This window comes from Penicillium cosmopolitanum (assembly GCF_028827165.1).
Source record: "Penicillium cosmopolitanum strain IBT 29677 chromosome Unknown utg000001l:1.0-706529.0:1.0-706990.0, whole genome shotgun sequence".
NCBI lineage: Eukaryota > Fungi > Ascomycota > Eurotiomycetes > Eurotiales > Aspergillaceae > Penicillium > Penicillium cosmopolitanum.
This window is the reverse complement of record NW_026622671.1, coordinates 379,904-393,428: the sequence shown is the minus strand read 5'-3', so window position 1 is coordinate 393,428 and position 13,525 is coordinate 379,904. Positions and strand designations below refer to the sequence as shown.

Sequence of the window (13,525 nt, the reverse complement as noted above, 5' to 3'; positions counted from 1 at the left end):
ACTGGTACTGATTGGTGGAGTCAACTCCGCCATTATCAACAAGGTAATGGTTGGTCGAGGGACAAGTGTCATTCCTGTTGGTATCCACTTTGGGCCCCTGATTTGTGTCTTTTGCCGCCGCCTAGTTTGTGATGGTGGGGCGAGAGCGGCGAATTCCTGTGCTGGATGTTCAGGTGGAGCTTCTTTAACCAATGGAAATTATCAGTCGTGATCCTTCCAGCTGAGTCATAGTTCCGGTACGGAATTGGAAGTAGCTGTCTACTAATACCGCAAGGTAATTCCGAGCTACTATAATGAGCGACGCGTACAGTGGAGGGGATGGGCTACCACGAGGGAGAACAAAGAACAGAGAAGCGATGGTGGCAAAATTATAGTCGATTGCTTATAAAGACCTCGCAAACTATTTCTTGTCAGACTGAGGCATCCCAGCTATTATCGGCCCAGCCCTTCACAATCTACCAAGAATCCGGTCGAACATGTTCCAGAGTCTTTCCGGCACTGGGCGCCGTCTTCCACGCCCGAGAGAGAACACTCTCAGTAAGGCATCGTCTAGAGTCACACATTAGATCTATTTTATGATGTAGGTATCGCTAGCTGCTTCTCCTTACATGATTGGCGTTGGTTTTGGGTTAATCTCTCTGCGGGATGGAAGCGCTGGAACATTCGGCGAGTCTGAGGGTCTAAAGTGCTTCGCCTGAGTGCGGAGGATGAGTTAGAACTGACTGGTGACTGTAAAGGTCGCTGTCGTGGGGGTGTCATGGCATGCCTCCGGCGACGTCGTGGCATGTTTCCGGATATCGAACGATGTCGATGAATCCCTTTCAGCAATTGATTATATTTTCCACGCAGAGACTCGGGTCCTCGAGGAAGACCGAAGACACGACGATATTTTTCCGACTTTTTCTCCCATGACAAATGGCCGTTGTGAGCAATCCATTCTGGTAAGGCTTGCTCTTCCCATGATGACCACGGGATGTAATTTGCTTTGGACATAACGCAGGGCAAATTGGTACAACTTGGCATGCGTTATATCAATAGATTGAAGGGGAGACACAGGGGGGATATAAGATAATACTGAACGGCCTGCAGTTCTCCAGTCGAAATAGTGGCCACTGGCTTTTACTAGCCTGAGATAGATTCCTACCCCTCAGTCAATTTTACACGATGAACCCTTCAGATGTTTACAAGCTGTCGATCATTTCGCGTGTAATTTGAAATCTGCGGTTTGCAAGCCACCAACTGTCTTTTCAAACAATAATTGGTCTGTTCAAGAGCTCGGTCGACTCCTGGACTTTACAGACCGACCGCGAGAAAGTTGAACAGGATGAACACCCTGCAAGGCCGGGTATTGTAAAACCATCCTTGAGAGATTGTAGCTATCTAAAAATCAATATCGCCACTTCAAGGACGGCCGAAACTGATGCTCCCTACTGTATTGAGATTCCCATCCCCGAAGACAGTGTCTGACCATGGGGAGCCACCACAGAAGTGAAAACGTGCGACATGTCCCCAAATAAGAGCCCTGGTCTGTCTTACCAGGGACCTGGTCCACTACGAGACTACATGAGGGGGACGAAACTGTTGCGTCAAAGCAATAGCATGGACATGAGTGAGGGACCGGTATAATTAAATATATATCGGCCACCTCCCCCTTTGTGCTCTCATAGAATAAACACTCTTCTTTGCAACTGTTAGTCATCATGGCCTCCTCGCCATACTACGAACCCAGCATTGCTCCAGCGTCATTCGTGGCAAGCTGGCGTAAGAAATTAAGGACGCAACCGCGGCAGACCTCGTCTATTTACAGTATTCCCGACAATGATTGTCCCTTTGAGTACGATGACGAGCCACTCCACAAAGAAGCCGACGAAGTTTTCGACGATGCTGATGGTCAAGTGGCTGAGGACAACAACTGGGCCCCAAATTCCCCAAGTGTGGTTCTGTCTGAACTCGACAACCTGGAGCAACAGTTGCCGGAGGTATCCATGGCTCTTGCAGGAACAATGATTCGACAGTAAGTAATTTTAATAGCCCAGGCTGATTTCCGTCTGACAAAAGGCAGGTTAGACAGCCAAGTGCAGTGAGTCAGCTCTGAAGTCCCCCTTGAGCGAAATGGCTTCAGGTTCCAACCAGTATACGTAGGGCGATGGACGAACAGATCAAACAGCAAGATGTGCTGAGCGAGAGTCTACAAAATACGATGGAAGCTTTGGGGGAAAGATATAACGGGATCGATGCCCTGGAGGAGCGAGTAGCAGAGTTACAGACTAAATTAGACGCACTAGGTGAAAATCAGGAGGGTTCTAATGCTGGCCGCAGATCAGGTGGCCGCAGCCGTCAGGCATCCTGAAAATATCCCCAAGCCGATGACAGTTGAAGCCCAATACAATGCTGCTTAGATCCCCACAAACTGCAATCAGTACTGGTACTGCATCGATCGTAGCATCTGGTGTTCTGTTACAGCCGTTCGTGAAATCGACTTGACCAGTAGACTTCACTTTGTAAGTGTTGGAGCATATGTGAATTGGAGAAGCTCCGATAAGCGGCCTTGCTGGCCAGCTTCGATCACGGATCGCTCAACACTGCATTTAGCCAGCTTGATCTCATTGATGTGATCCGCCTATGATCTCCTCAGCTGTCGGGTGTTAGTGATTGCCCACAGAGACCCACAGAGAAGAGAAAATGTCGGGGCTTCCTTGAACAGACGCCTACGCCTTGAGTTTCTTTCGATCTTGCGTCGCTCACCATGTAAGGCCCCGCGGGCGCGACGGCTTCTATCTCTGGGAAGTAATAAATGAGCACTGGAAGACTTGCTCGGTTGATCAGCGCTACAAACGTTGCCTGCTAGTTTATAGAACTACGTCGCCTATATTCCGAGGGAAACCGTGCACAGGACAACCACGTTTTCTGTGTCGGCAGAATGTGCTGATCATACACATGCGGCCTACCCTCCTCCAGATCTATTGTTCCCAACTCCCAACCCCTCTTTCCATCCCTGTCACCGAACAAGCATTTGCTATTCTGGGGAAAAGAAGTGAGGGAAACTGCCCTGGTTGCTCGACAGGGACTGGACTGTTATACTCTCGGCGCATGACCCTTCTATTGGCCGACATCGCTCGATCAAAGGCGTTCCCCAGCTGCGACTTCATCACCAACAGCGCCTAAGAAAGAGGCCCCAACTGGATAGATCCTCATCAATAGAGCCCGGTTAGAAGGAGGGGCAAGGCAAACATCATTGTGGAGCAGTTATAGACCCTTGTTGATACAGCACGATACAGCTAGTGTGGACAGGCTATGGAGGATGTCGTATGCCAAAGCAATGAGGTCATAAAGCTGAATTGGCGCGACAAGAAAGCCACCTATTTCCAAGCGTCAAATACATCTCTCTTGTGCCAGCATTGTCTCATTATATCGGTTCATGGGAAAGCTGAGTCTGCGGTCATTTGACTTACATGCCTCAACGCTTCGCTTGAGGCCTGTGCTATGGGATTTCTGGTATCCTTTTGTTACCTCCATCCTTGCCCGGCCCACTCATGCATCAGGAAAGGTCTATTGAATAGGGTGGTATACATTGGTTGGTTTCGTTCTCGAAGTTGCTGATATTTCATCTCCAAGCGGGTTTTGATATCGACGGGAAAACTAGTTCGTCTGCTTAGTCTGCAGCTGTCGACCCTGCGCTGTGCCTGCGTCCACGCAGGGCCTGCGCATTGCAGGGAGGTCACATGATGAACCAGGGTTTTCATTTATACCTTACTATCTGAATCCCGCAGGAGGACAGGTCAGCATAGTAGTAATTTCTCGAGCTAGTATCGTAATTTCAATCGTGAGACTTAAGTTTTATCTTAGCCAATGATCGTACCGGCTTGATACGAGGTGAGGGCCGTGGAACTGCCAGAGCTTAGGGTTCGCGCCGGGACGCGCGGAAGATCCTTGCATAATAAGGAGACGTGACTCGACAATCGTTCAGCTATTCCCCGCTTGCTTGCCGGATCCAGCGCTAGCTCGCAAGTGCAATCTCGCATACCCCGCACGCCATCATAGCTTTTGTAGCTGCTCCGGACGTTGTGCCGAAGCGCTTGTGGAGACACATTCTACATGTGCAATGTGTGGTGACCTGGGCTTGACTTAGCCGTCATGAATTGGCGGGGGAGAGCCGATGAACCACGTCGGAATTGTAGTTGAAACCTCAACGCAGCGTCTGAGCCCCACGGTCTAGATCATCTTGGTGATTCCGGGAAGAACGAAACACCACCACGTGCCCGTATGTTCTGCGTCTTCGCCACCCAACAACCAGACCCTGCTCCTCATTCGCGGAGCAGACTGGTATTTGGTAAATTACCACCCATGTATGGTATGGTATCAAGAGTTGAGGCAATGATCAACATGTGGCGTTCATGTGGCATTCTCCCCAGGGCCTCAAACTTAGTCTTGTACTTTGAACCTTTACCCAAAGTACATTAAGACCCGGCGTCAATTGGAATCTCGCGGCGAAAAGAGAGTGGGACACCGATCAGTCACCTGCATCCAAGAGTGATAGAATTAAGTATCAAATGACTCTTTGCGCCAATGTTGGTGGCGTTATAATTAAGTGCCCATCAGCCCTCAGAGGTTTGCAACCTAATGATCTTTGCTGGCCTGAGGTTTCTGGTAAAACTGACTGGGACTTATTTTCAAAATGGCACCGCGATCTCCTCGTCGGTCGTCAAGTATCCGTAGATCCTGCTTTATCGCATGCTACACCTCGGATAGATTTACAGGTAGCCCACACTAGCACTCCCTCAAGGCTTAGTTTGCCCAAGCAGAGAAAGATTTCATTCAGCTTATATGTAGTTCTGCCATTGTTAAAATAATCGCAGCCTCACAACCAAATATCTTGTATTTGTGAGATATTGACAACTACTGGGACAGAAGAGAAACGGTTTGGTATTCCAGAATCTGAAATCTCGCCTCAATCACTATCGGGGACATTACCAAATCATTCGGCCAAAATTCCAGGCGCAAGCGTTTGGATGCCACTGTACAGCCACTTCTTGAGTCCATTGCTTTGTAAAGCAGCCAGATTTTCTTCCACTGTTCACCATCTGCCAAGAAGTTGATCGAAAATCTCCCAAAGCTTTTCTGGCACGGTCTGCCGTCGTGGGCGTCTGAGGGAGAACATGTTGAATATGGAATTGTCTGATACAAAGTGTAATTAGTGATATGCCATAATGATTATGCATGCTTTTCTTATTTGCCTTTCACTTACATTGTTGCCGTTGACCTTCGGCCAGCCAATCTTGAGGGCGAGACTGCCGAAGTAACCGGCGGGTCTGAAAATTTGGAGCTCTCGGACTGAATGCTAGTGGGGAACTAGAAATAGCCGATGACTCAAACGAACGTTCACATGACGCTGACGATGCGTGCTTATGGCGACGACGCGACGGTCTTCCAGATATCGAACGACGCCGACGAATACCTCTTATCAGTTGATTTTGTTTTCCGCGTAAGGAATCGGGCCCGCGTGCAAGACCGAAGTCAAGCTGATACTTCTCTGACTTCTCGTCCCAAGATAAATGCTGGTTATGAGACAACCATGCTAGCAGCCTCTGCTCCTCTGGAGATGACCACGGGATATAGGTGGCTTTGGACATGATGAATTAAGATGGCAAGAGAAAGATTGGAAGGGGTAGGGTGGAGATTATAAGCCACTATTGAACGGATTTTTTCTAGGAATCACGGTAGTAACTGGGCTAACTGACTGTAGATCTAACCATTTGGGTCCAAGTCACAGGACACAACTTTGGAACGTTCATTTACGCTACCTTGGTCATTTGCTGTGTAATTTCAATTTTCCGGCCTGCAAGCCAGCCACCAACTGCACTTGTAAATACCAATTGGTCTGTTGAACCAACCGCTCGACCCCTCAAACTCTATATGTTGTCTTTTGAGGGGATCATTGAGACCTGATTGATCCTCAGCAGGCCCAGAAGCTTGCATTTTATTCTTGAGAAAGGCCACAGGCAGTCGCCACAAAGTCAATATCAGCGCTGTGTAAATGTCGACTCGTCAAAAATCCTAGAACGGGTCCTCACCAACCAGCCGAGGACTTTCTGAGAGGCTAACCTGCTCTAGACGGTTCAAAACTTGACAAAACTTGACCCCTTCGCCATCTGACCACCAAGCTATTGCGTTATGATAGTCCAAATAGGGAAAATTTACCAGTTGTGCCCAGATTTCTGTGGAAGCGAACGGATATCCCGCCGTCATACCTGGACATAAATTAGACATTTACACTTGTTCGTTTGCATTCGAAATGCACGCTACTTTATAGTATACCCTATCAATACTCAATGACCGCTCCAACCGATTACGACCCCAGCATTGCAGGTTGGCGCCAGAGGTTCAGGTCCAGGCCATCGCAGACTTCCTCTGCCTATAATCTTCCCAAGGTTGACTGTCACGTTGAGCACAACAATCAACCATATCAACCCCAAGCAATTTTGCCGACAGATATCGATGTTGATTGCGAACAGGCTGTGAATGACTGGGCCCTAGGGTCTGCTTAAGGAGTGACCTTTCCTGACTTGAAAGACCTGCAGCATGACCCTCCCGAGGTGTGGATGGCTTTGGCGGGTACAATAATCAGACAGTAAGCAGAATCATAATTCTTGCTGGGCCGTGTTTCACTGACAGCCATGTAGACTAGACAGCGAAGTCCAGTCGGTCAGCTCTTAGAATTATCGTGCCTGACTTGAACACACTTCTGATCGAGCGCGAAGGGCGATGGATGAGAAAATTCACCAACAGCACTTGTTGAAAGATATGCTAAAGGGTAAAATTGAAGTCTTGGAGCAAGGTCTGAGCAAGATAGATGCCCTGGTCGCACAGGTGACGACGCTGCAAGCAAAACTTGATGATCTTGGAAACCAGAGAGATTCATATACAGGACGCAGATTAGGCAGTCGTAGACGTCTACGAAAGGGTCCCCAGTCGACCAACATCCCACGAGCTTACGATGCAATTGAATGAATTATATCTTCGCTCACGCAACAATTGCACCGGCTTGTATCAATCGTAATGAATGGCCACCGTTAGTAGATTTAATTTGTCCGGGGCCGAGCTGATTCGGGGGAAGTGATAGGTGGTTTCAATATTGAAATGTCCAACAAGGTTCGCTCTACTTGCTTTAGTATGGCCTTGGCTTAAGTAGAAAGCTAACGGTCTCCACCCAAGAGGCTCGCTGCAACAGTACAGAATCGACGCTTCCTCCTAAACGGACGTCCCACTCCCCTCCTCCCTGCATTCTTGCGAATGGCATCGCTTATGAGATGCGACTGATGCTATGGATTTCGGCAGAACTACGACAAAGGCTAACGGGGCGATCGCCTCGATTTGAACACTGGCTACTTTAGGACTGAGAAGCTCCCTCTTATTGCTCAAGCCGTTCTTTAAGATGTTGCAGATAGAGTCAACTGCAAGGGGCAAAGATTGGCGTAGTTGAATTACCGCACGCTTGCTCGCCAACCTCGACAAAGATAAGATACACCAAGAAACCCTCTCCAGTACCCGTCACCAACAGCGCTAAAACAGCGTCCCTCTATTGGTGGACGGTGTTTCATCCCGGCCGATGAAGACCAGTGGAGGAGAAAGACTTGAGATGCTCTCCGGAATACGATGGAAACTAAAATATAATAGTTGTCACTAGGGACAAGCCTTGTCCCGTGGAGACTACCTCACGTCCAACTGGTGAGACCGGCCGACATCACAGCACCCCAAGTAGAAAATGAGCTTAGCTGTTCCTGTGGGCTTAGCTGTTCCTGCGGGTTTAGTTGTTCCTGCGTATTCTGGGAGAAACTCTCGTTCGGAAACGTGGATATGCAATCGTGTGGCCTGCATGAGGGTCATCAAGATCGCGTGGGGGCTATGCTGTCCGGCGTTGGCTTTTGTCATCTCGACATCCTTACGGCTCATGCATGTGCCAGGCAAGAAGATCAACAGCCAAGTACCTTCCAATCGACAACATTGATAATTACTTGGGTATTAATCCAGTACGTTCCACGAGTAGAACAGAAGAAGGCCGGGCCAAGACCACTGCAGGCCTGCACATGAATATTTGTCATGAATTAAGTTTCCCCGAATCACACCATATTTCTCAAATATCTCGAGTTCGCGACGTAACACAATCACTGGGATTAGGTTATGAGAACTTGCCGGATTAGAACTAGACGGTGAATTGGATGGCGCTGCTCGGTTATTTCGTGGCCAATGATTGTCCCGGTGATGTGAGGGAGGTACGTGGCTCTCGCGTCGGGACGCGCGGAAGGGAAGCTTCGCACGGACCCTAGCCTATTAACTCCAGCCCCTGTTCATCCCTGCATAGCACAGCGAACTCATTCGTTCGCTTTTCCCCACTTGCTTGCCGGATCCAGGCGCGAGCTCACAAGGGCAATCGCGCATACCCCGCACGAGCTTCGAGGATGGCTTTTTGCATCAATTGGCGCGGTCGATCCTGGTCCTCGAGCGATCATCCACTCTTTGAATGAATCTCTCCCAACTGCCAGTATTTTCTTCTACCATTTCTTGCCATCGAAGCAGTGGTCGAGCGGCCCGGCCTGGATGGATTTGGTGATTCCGGGAAAATTACAAGCGCTGTTGTGATCGGCGTCTTCGCCACCCAACAATAAAACACGTCTCCTCATTCGTCTAACAGGCGTGCATTCCGTCACTTGTCGTCCATTTGTATTAGAGTACCCAATGTCGGAACCGTTGCTCAACATACGGGGCTCTGTCTTCTGGCCAAAGTACATCATGTTCCGGCGTCAATCTAGAATCTTGGGAGCAGCGAGAGGCGTGACACCGGCACGGTCCACGGTAACTCGAAAGTGCTAGTCCGTAGCAAATGCCTGTTTGCCCCAATGTTGGTGGCGCTATCAATTGACCAGCAACTCCTTGAAGGTCTACATCCCAGATCAACTAGACTCCGGTGCTAGACCACAGCGAATTCAAGAATCGCTTTATATGATGTCAGATGCCAGCATGTGGTAGCACCTGCTCATTATCGTACCCGCGCCATTGAGATGAATAAACTTACTTTTCCCATGATTCTCAAGGGGCAAAAGACGAATATCTCTGAGGTTGATCAACTTCTTCGAGCTCTCCACTATGCGCATAATTGCCACAGGGTCAGATGGAGACACCACTGCTTGATTCTGGCTCGGTCTATTAAATGGCCTCCGGATCGCGGCTCGAGCTCGGCTATCGGGCTCCAGGTACACTGTGTACGAATTCAGTGGCTCGGCTCTAGCAGCATGCTTGGGTAACAGTTCCGATACGTCTCGTAAACGTATTTTACAGTTTCTTTCTCCACCGACAGATCGGCAAGGTCACCAAAAAGTACCCATGTAGCCTGAGATCAAACTAAGCGTTGGGTTCTGAACCTTGCCAATCGGGAGTGAACTTCTACGCGCCGTTGGTGACAGAGCTTCAAAATCAACTGTTGTTGTAATCCCCAGGCGTGTTCAAGATTTCCCGAGCAATCTGCTGCTGTTCTCGATCAAATATCGACCAGAGACTTTTGAGCCTTAGTCAGCCTTGGTCACGGTAGGTTGTTGCAGCCAATAGCGATCAAACCGCCCCGGGGACTTATTATTTGATTGTTCAAGATAGCCATCTCCCAGTGAGAGAAAACGTTTTGCTAACAAATTTCCCGCATATCAGACATTTTGCAGTCCTAGCGCTCTGCCCAAGAATCGTGTTTGACGATCAGATATCACTGAGAAATTGAAATATTTGGAAAACTTCCACACTCTTTTCTGATAGACCTTGGGCAAAATGTCTTCTGGGAAGATAAGTCAAAATCTCGGCATATTGACAGCAGAATTGAAACTGACCACTCAGAATCTTTGATTCACTGGGCTGATGCTGTCCTCTCCTCGGAATTAACGCAGCAAACTCGTATCGAGAGAGGATCATGGTTTCATTGCAACTGGTCTTCCGCGGCAGCTGGTGGATCGTCATTCATATCCTTGCGACGTGGTATCAGAAATCGACCTTGTCAGGGTAACTCAATCTCAAATAACCCTGTGGAGGGATCTTCTTTTACAATATGCGTAACCTCGCACTTAACTCTCTAAATTAGTCTACCGTTTTGCTGATCTTCCATATGAAAGTGAGTGAGGCCATCGAATACGTATTGAAAGGGCTCTCGGAGGGTATCGACCAATTACAACACAAACACATAACACCTGGCTCTCCGAAATACGCGTCAGGCGAGAATACTCAAGCTAGCTTTTCGGCAGCGATAGCAGTTGAATACACAGAGATACATTCGAAAGCCAGGAAATATAAGAAAGCAAAAAGTATGCTGAGCCTACGTTTCAATGGATCTTTCAAGCAACTGACTAACTAGCTCTTCAGGGACAAATCATAATTGGACACTCAAGAAGGAATGCGATTTGCTTGACTGGATCGAGCAACATGTTGCTCATGAGTATTTGCGATAGCGTGAGCTCATCTGGGCTCCATTCTCAATACTGCCTGTTGTCACCCCCGTGGATACGTCGAGGACGATGGTGTGATATCGCGGGAATGTACATTGGTTTGGCTCATGTATTGAGTGAAAGAGTCCCAGATGGTGTTTTGACGTTCTGGGATGGACGAGACTGGTGCCTTAGGAATGACTAATTTCGCAGGCTTATCTGAGTGATAGTCTGCCGGAGTTTTGTGAACAGCTCTTTTCGATCGGTGATGCTTTAACTAGTAAGCATCACTGGCTTTCATGGTTATCAACCAGAACAGTTGATCTTTTTCTCTTACCGGAATAGGAACATTGGGATGAGAATGATAAGTGTAGATTCGACCGTTGGGCATCTCCAAAGTGAGCCAGGTTCGTATGGAATACAGACGCCAGAAGTCATTATGCTTTCGAAGAAGGTTGTTTCGCCGTTTGCGCAGCTGTTCCTGCTGCACACGTATGCTTTTGGCAGCCATGGGTCTTGAGTGATATTCGGAATGGGGGCTCCAAATGCTCCTTATGTAGCAAATGAGCATGGCCTTGAGAACTTACATCAAAGAACAGACTTCAGAAGTGAACTCTCCTATGCATGCTCCTATGCATGCTAGGCTAATTTTCAACTATATAACATAGCCATAAGGCATGAGTACCCTTTTTAACAGTTGACATGCTCGAACGGTCAACCAAAGCTAGAAGAAACATCAATCAGTTGCTAGGGTCCAGCAAATTCTGTGCAATTGAACTGGATAAAACTTTCCAGCTTTTACACAAGAAAGTTTTGTTCATTACGGCGACTAGCTTATCAATTTTTATTATTTACGAGTTTAATTTAGGTGCCGTAACTCGATTATCCAATTCCCGGTGTCATGCAGGTCTCTCTTGGAAAGATGACTGGATTCAAATGATCAATCGAGCAGCAAGGTCAAAGAAAGGCGCCCAATTGAAGTCGAGAGATACATTAAAAATACAGCGCCCGTAAAATAACACAGTCTTTCGATGCCACAATTTGAAGTACAGTTCGTGGAGCCCTTGCGAGATAATATGGGCAAGATAATTGATGACGCTCACGTTACTAGCGATGGATCTTCGACGATCGGATCTCAAATTCCTTCTCAGCGTTAAAGTTAACCTCAAAACAGTTAAAATTCATTAGATTGTTCCAGAGTGCATGTATAATTCTGACGGAATTGTTCCTGCTGATGTCATAGTGCTGGCCGCCGGTTTCAGAACGAATCTATCTTCACCTTTCATGGACATCGTGGGCCGTGATGGCAGCCTACACGACCGCTAGAAGAGATAAGATGGACCCTAAGCCTACAATTACTCTGCTATGAGTGATTTTCCGAATTTTTTTGTTGTTCAGACTCAATGACTGGCCATACCTTAGCTCTGATGGCTGAACATAAGTTAGTACAAGCCGAACCACATTCATTGATTAAGTGATCTCAGAATAAACCACTTCAAACCCTCCATTAATTACGCGCATCGTGTATTGAAACCGGTCGTTGGCAATCAATAGAAGCGGTGGAGCTTAGGCAATCAGCGGATGATGAGTACTCTCGCACGGTACAGGCTCCTCTGCCAAAGCAAGTTTGGAAAGCTGGTTCAAAAGGCATGCCCTATACTGATGTGTTCAAAACGTCTTTATTCCTCATCATCTCCTTTACGCGAGTCTTGATTTTATATTTAGGAGTTTGAATCTCTCAACCATTGTCCGAAGCGTGTTCTTAAATTACGAGAAGCCAGGTTGTGAATATGCTGAACGTTATATCTAGGCTCGTACCGGTTTCGTTTGCTTTGGCATCTTTGATATCAGTCGCAGTTGTGTTGTCAGGCTGCACATCAACCTCCTCGCCGGATGATCTCTATTTTATGAAGGTAGGAGACATATCTGACATAGAATACCTGCAGCTGACAAGCAAAATATAGATAAATTTGACAGGATTCTCCAAAGAAGAATCGCTTGATCTACGTCGATCTTTCAATGTTGGCAACCCTAGTAATGAAATCTCTCCCGATATTACCACAGCCGCGGGAAGTGCGGCAGACGCGATACAGACGGTTTCATCAGAAGTTTCCCATGTGACTGGAACAGCTGCCCAAGCCAATGATCGAGTGCAAAATCTGATCAACAGCATCAAGCCTAATCTGCCTGGTTTCTATTCAGTTGGTATTTTGGGGTATTGTAGAGGAAGCGGTTATAAATTCGAGGATTGCACTAAGCCCAACGCCTCTTTCTATTTTGACCTCGCCGGTATCTTTGAAAATATAAGTTCAGATATCACAGAAATCATACCAGGACTAGGGAAGAAGATTTTCGGGGGATACAAGAAAGCCTCTCAATGGTCGATAGCGGGTTTCATCATCGGATTAGTATTGACAGTGGTATCCATCTTTTTGTCTTTGACAAAACTTAGGATCAGTCTGATCCTCATAGCGCTGGTAGGTCTAATCCGCCCGCTGGTTTTAGGTTACATTTACTAAAGCTCCCAGGTTTCGACCATTTCTATCACCGGCGCATGCATAGCGATGACAGTCATCTATGGGGCACTCACCGCCGCCATAGACGGTGCTTTGAAGCCCTTCGGTGCTTATGCTAGTCTGGGTGCGCGCATGATTGCCGCCGCATGGTTATCTGCAGGATTTTCAATGGCATCGACAATAGCATGGATGATTCTTGTTTTCTGCTGCTGTATCAGATGATTTGGGATAGTTTTACCAGATGACTCCCTGACCGTAATGGGGCTTGCCATATTGTAAGCCCAAGGTCAACTTTTCCTAATGAATTTTATGATTTGGTTTCAGTTAGCTGGTTTGGGGTTTGACTATCGCCTTTTTGCGCACAAAAGCCAAGATAAAAAACCCCGTCCTAGCCGACTAGCTCTTGCTCTTAAAATGCTAGTATTAATCTTTGTTTATATAAGCAGCTATTTTGAGAATTAACCACACCTGAATTTTCCTTTACTGCCAAATGTGGCTCCCCGGCTGATGTAGTAGTTGTCACAATCGCGAAAGACAGTCGTTGTATGTACC

The 13,525-nt window shown here is 47.5% G+C and overlaps 3 protein-coding genes across 3 annotated transcripts; 1 reads left to right on the top strand and 2 right to left on the bottom strand.

The window, feature by feature from the left end:
- Positions 1 to 604: 604 nt before the first annotated feature.
- N7509_000083 (uncharacterized protein) lies at positions 605 to 993 on the bottom strand (the record flags this gene model as incomplete). The annotated part of the gene is made up of 2 exons (XM_056624730.1): positions 605 to 694; positions 724 to 993. The coding sequence occupies 2 exons, from the start codon at positions 991 to 993 to the stop codon at positions 605 to 607; spliced, it is 360 nt and encodes a 119-aa protein (XP_056494831.1).
- A 707-nt stretch (positions 994 to 1,700) lies between these two features.
- N7509_000082 (uncharacterized protein) lies at positions 1,701 to 2,350 on the top strand (the record flags this gene model as incomplete). The annotated part of the gene is made up of 3 exons (XM_056624729.1): positions 1,701 to 2,014; positions 2,063 to 2,080; positions 2,143 to 2,350. The coding sequence occupies 3 exons, from the start codon at positions 1,701 to 1,703 to the stop codon at positions 2,348 to 2,350; spliced, it is 540 nt and encodes a 179-aa protein (XP_056494830.1).
- A 2,617-nt stretch (positions 2,351 to 4,967) lies between these two features.
- N7509_000081 (uncharacterized protein) lies at positions 4,968 to 5,630 on the bottom strand (the record flags this gene model as incomplete). Its single annotated transcript, XM_056624728.1, has 3 exons — positions 4,968 to 5,144; positions 5,246 to 5,331; positions 5,378 to 5,630. 3 exons carry the CDS (start codon positions 5,628 to 5,630, stop codon positions 4,968 to 4,970), a joined length of 516 nt encoding a protein of 171 aa, XP_056494829.1.
- Between the last annotated feature and the right edge of the window lie 7,895 nt (positions 5,631 to 13,525).